Source organism: Bremia lactucae, linkage group LG4 (assembly GCF_004359215.1).
Source record: "Bremia lactucae strain SF5 linkage group LG4, whole genome shotgun sequence".
Taxonomy (NCBI): domain Eukaryota; phylum Oomycota; class Peronosporomycetes; order Peronosporales; family Peronosporaceae; genus Bremia; species Bremia lactucae.
In genome coordinates this window covers 2,327,284-2,330,984 of record NC_090613.1, presented here as the reverse complement: position 1 = coordinate 2,330,984, position 3,701 = coordinate 2,327,284, and the positions used below count along the sequence as shown (strand labels likewise).

The 3,701-nt window shown below is 42.5% G+C and overlaps 1 protein-coding gene across 1 annotated transcript; it reads right to left on the bottom strand.

Moving 5' to 3' along the window:
- Nucleotides 1–891: 891 nt before the first annotated feature.
- CCR75_001917 (uncharacterized protein) lies at nt 892–2,225 on the bottom strand (the record flags this gene model as incomplete). Its single annotated transcript, XM_067960018.1, is given in 2 exon segments — nt 892–1,964; nt 1,977–2,225. 2 exon segments carry the CDS (start codon nt 2,223–2,225, stop codon nt 1,221–1,223), a joined length of 993 nt encoding a protein of 330 aa, XP_067816880.1. The 3' UTR covers nt 892–1,220.
- Nucleotides 2,226–3,701: the final 1,476 nt, after the last annotated feature.

Below are 3,701 nucleotides of genomic sequence, written 5' to 3'. Positions count from 1 at the left end.
GGGCATCTCTGTTTAAACCGAACAGCATGGCCAATATGGCATCGCTCCTTACGGTCGAACTCATTCGTTCGACCGCACTCCTTTCTATGTCACTTAGAAAGGAGTAGCTATCACGCGAAACGTGATGCGAATTCCCACTATCATCTGACATGTCCATGTTAGATGAAGAAAATGTGGTCCTTGGACGGACTACAAAGTGCTACCAGGTGTAACGGGGCACTACGACTTGTACTGCTTCAGTACAAATCCACTTCGCACTGCTTCAGTTGTGAGTTGTGCCTTACGTCACTTCACGTACACTAGTGCGTGCAGAGGAATATTTTTCTTTAAGACAACTACTCAAAGAGGGTTTAATGAAAACTGTATTAATATAATTAAGTCTCTCTTCTTTCTATCTGTTAATGCTAACTTAATTATGAGCTAATACTAAACATGCAATTGAAATCTTATCTGTCTCTCTCTTTGTTTACGTTTAAGCTGATTAGTCTGCGGGATAAATAGATATAATGGCCTATACTATGTATGGATAAGATTTTTGAACATTACTATATAAAGTAATATTCTCCAAATATTATCTACCTTTTAAATAATATACTAATTAACAATTTTTAAGTGTTATTTATATGCAACGATACACCTCGTTACATTGGCTTCAATTAGAAGGGATTGATTGTGAGAAAATTCACATGAAAGAATGTTAAGATCCAATATGTCTTTCGAGATAAATGCCGTGTCGCAAATTTCGTCACATTATTTCAAAATATCCGCTATTAAAGTCGTTATTTTAGGAGATATTAACTATGCACTTTAATTGCCTCTTGCTCAACAGAACACAGTTCATTTTAGGCTGTGGTCCGTACACTCAAGGAACAAATCACTTCTTTGAGGCCAATAAGTTGTAGTGAGCTATTTTTATCACGTAGGTTTCACGGCCATTGTCAGTCCTATTTATTTTTATAAGTGCGGACGAATGCTCTGTGTCTGAAAACGTAATTTGTCGACTCCTTATAATGCAAAAATCTGATCGAGAACGCAATTCCTTGAACGACTTTCGTTTATCGCAAACGACATTTTCTCGACTGTATGCTACAATGTAAAATATGTTTAGTAATTAAGTTAATTTCTTCTTGCACCAACACGGACATGACGAGTGTGGTTCAATCGCTGTTGGCTTTGCTAGTAACTGCCGCGACGAAATTCAAATTTGCTCATGGCGCCGATTAAGAAACAATGAATTCATTCCTTGACCTTGCATAGCACTCATCGCCACTGGGCGGCGATCCATCAGTAGTGGTTGCCGTTGACGAATTCTCAGCATCGAAAGGCAGGTCAAAGTCAGGACTCAAAGGCTTCGATAACTTTGAGGGCGGAGCTGGAGACCGCCGATTCCCGGGCATAGCCTGACCGGGCGTATCTGACGAACCGCGAGTCGCCAACGAGCCCGGGCTAGTAGTATCAACCACATAGTAGGTCGTATTAAACGAATTAAAACAACGAATGAGCGCATTCTTGCAACAAAAGGCCGACACGATAGTATTCTTCCACGTTATCTCAACGGTCGCGGCGTCCTTCGATGTGTCCATCTGGGTGTCCAACGCGACCTTATGCGACCTTTCTCGCGAAATTGACATTACAGCAGCGCCGTGGACAGCCTTTGCAATTCCCTTATGCGGTAAAACCTCGTACTTTTGGTTTAGCATCTCGAAAAGCTCCACCTCCCGGCCAGCCCAACCGTCGATGATGGTTTCGATGGTAGTGTTGTCGAGCTTAGACGGGTTGTACGCGCGGTAAAATTCAATAAGCGCATCTCGCGTAGGTAGGGTAGCGTCATAATCTGTACGATCGTTGGGGTTCGACAACACCGCGTAGGCAACCGGCACGCCCTCCCATCTCTCCAGCGCATTTGGTGACGGTCTCCTGTCTGGGTGGCACTTGAGCGCCAGCTTCCTGTAAGCCCTCCGTATCTATTTACGTACATAGAAGTAGCGATGATTGTATTTACATGAGTCGTAAGTAAGTAATGTCAATGGTGTAATCTGAAGCCGACCAACCTCCGTATGTGAGGCGTCGCGATTGATGCCCAGCACCTCATAGTGATCCTTGTAGAGCATTTTCTTTTGGTCCGCGTCGCTAGACTGCATTTTAAATTTTTTCATATACTCACGATGATGTTCCATGTCCTTGTCAGACAGCTTGGTACCGCATCTAGACTGAAACTTCTTCATCTCAGCAACTTCCCTGATGGTCGCCTCCAAATTTGATTTTTTTGTAGAAAATCACCTCGTTACATAAGTAACACCGAAAAAAAATAATTTCATGCCATTAATTGTAAGGGAAATAAGCTCTCACAGAGAACTTTCTGCTTAATTTTCAAGAAGTAGTTTTTGTAACGGGCTAACGTTGTAACGGGCTTCATACATGTCCACTTCGCACTGCTTCAGTTGCGAGTGGTGCCTTACGTTATTTTACGTACACTAGTACGTGCAGAGGAAGACTTCTCTTTCAGTTACAACTAGCTTAAAAAGGGTCAAATTAAAACTGTATTAATATAAATAAGTGTCTCTTTTTCTATCTTTGTAAATGCTAACTTAATTATATTCTAATACTAAACATGTAATTAAAATTCTTATCCTTATCTTATCTGTAACTCTCTTTTTGATTACTCCTACAGTCTGCGGAATAAATAGGTATAATGGTCTATACCTATTTATGGATAAGAATTCTGAATACTACTATATAAAGTAATATCCTGCAAATATTATCTACCTTTGAGATAATATATTAATTAACAACCTTTAAGTATTAATTTCATGTAACGATACACCCCGTTACATCACCCCCTTAAACGACAATCACTCTGACTGTCATTGGATGGAGTGTTTGCTATGTGACCACTTAATTTTGAAACGATGTTGATTGGTCAGAACCATCATTTTAAATTTCCATCGCATGAAGAATCAACTCATGTGGGGTGACGATAGTACTGCGCCTTCGGCTGCGGTTCGTGCAGCCGCGGGTGACGCACTGTTATCTCTTGCGGCAGACGGAACGTCTGCCGTAGTATCTTTCACTCGCACAACACTTGACGTTGCGAGTGCACGTGGTGATTCACCACGTGAATACGACCCCTCTTTGGAGGTCGACTACGAATGCGAGTCGGACGAAATGGCCGACTCGGGGAGAATGGAACAGTCGCCTGATATACGTCAGGCGGCTGACTATGAGCCTTCGAATGAGAGGGCTCATTGTGATAGACGAGTAAATAGTCTATTTGGATCCGACGATGAGGATGATCCCTCATCGCCCGTTCGATCTCCCATACGGTTACCTGCACGTGTTTATGTGCAAGGTGACGACGATGGCGTAAGCCATCGTAAGCAAAGTTCTTGTGGTACCCCTGCTTCAGTGGGTACCACTCAGGGGAGTGAAGGCAATAAATTGTCTCATCTCGCCCCTGAAAAGAAGCCGTGGCTTTTGCCAGAACGGCTAACCAATAGCTTGTCTGGAGAAACTACTCCTCACAATAAATATCCCTTATTTATTGCGACAAAGCTACATGGCCTTGATCCCAGCGCGAAGAACTTTCGCGCTGAGGAAGATTTCTATCTCGATGCTTTTCTTAAGCATCGATGGTTTAGTGGCAATAATAAGCGAGATAAAGTCTCGCTTATGCAAGCTTGGAGTGCGTTCATTCGCAATGT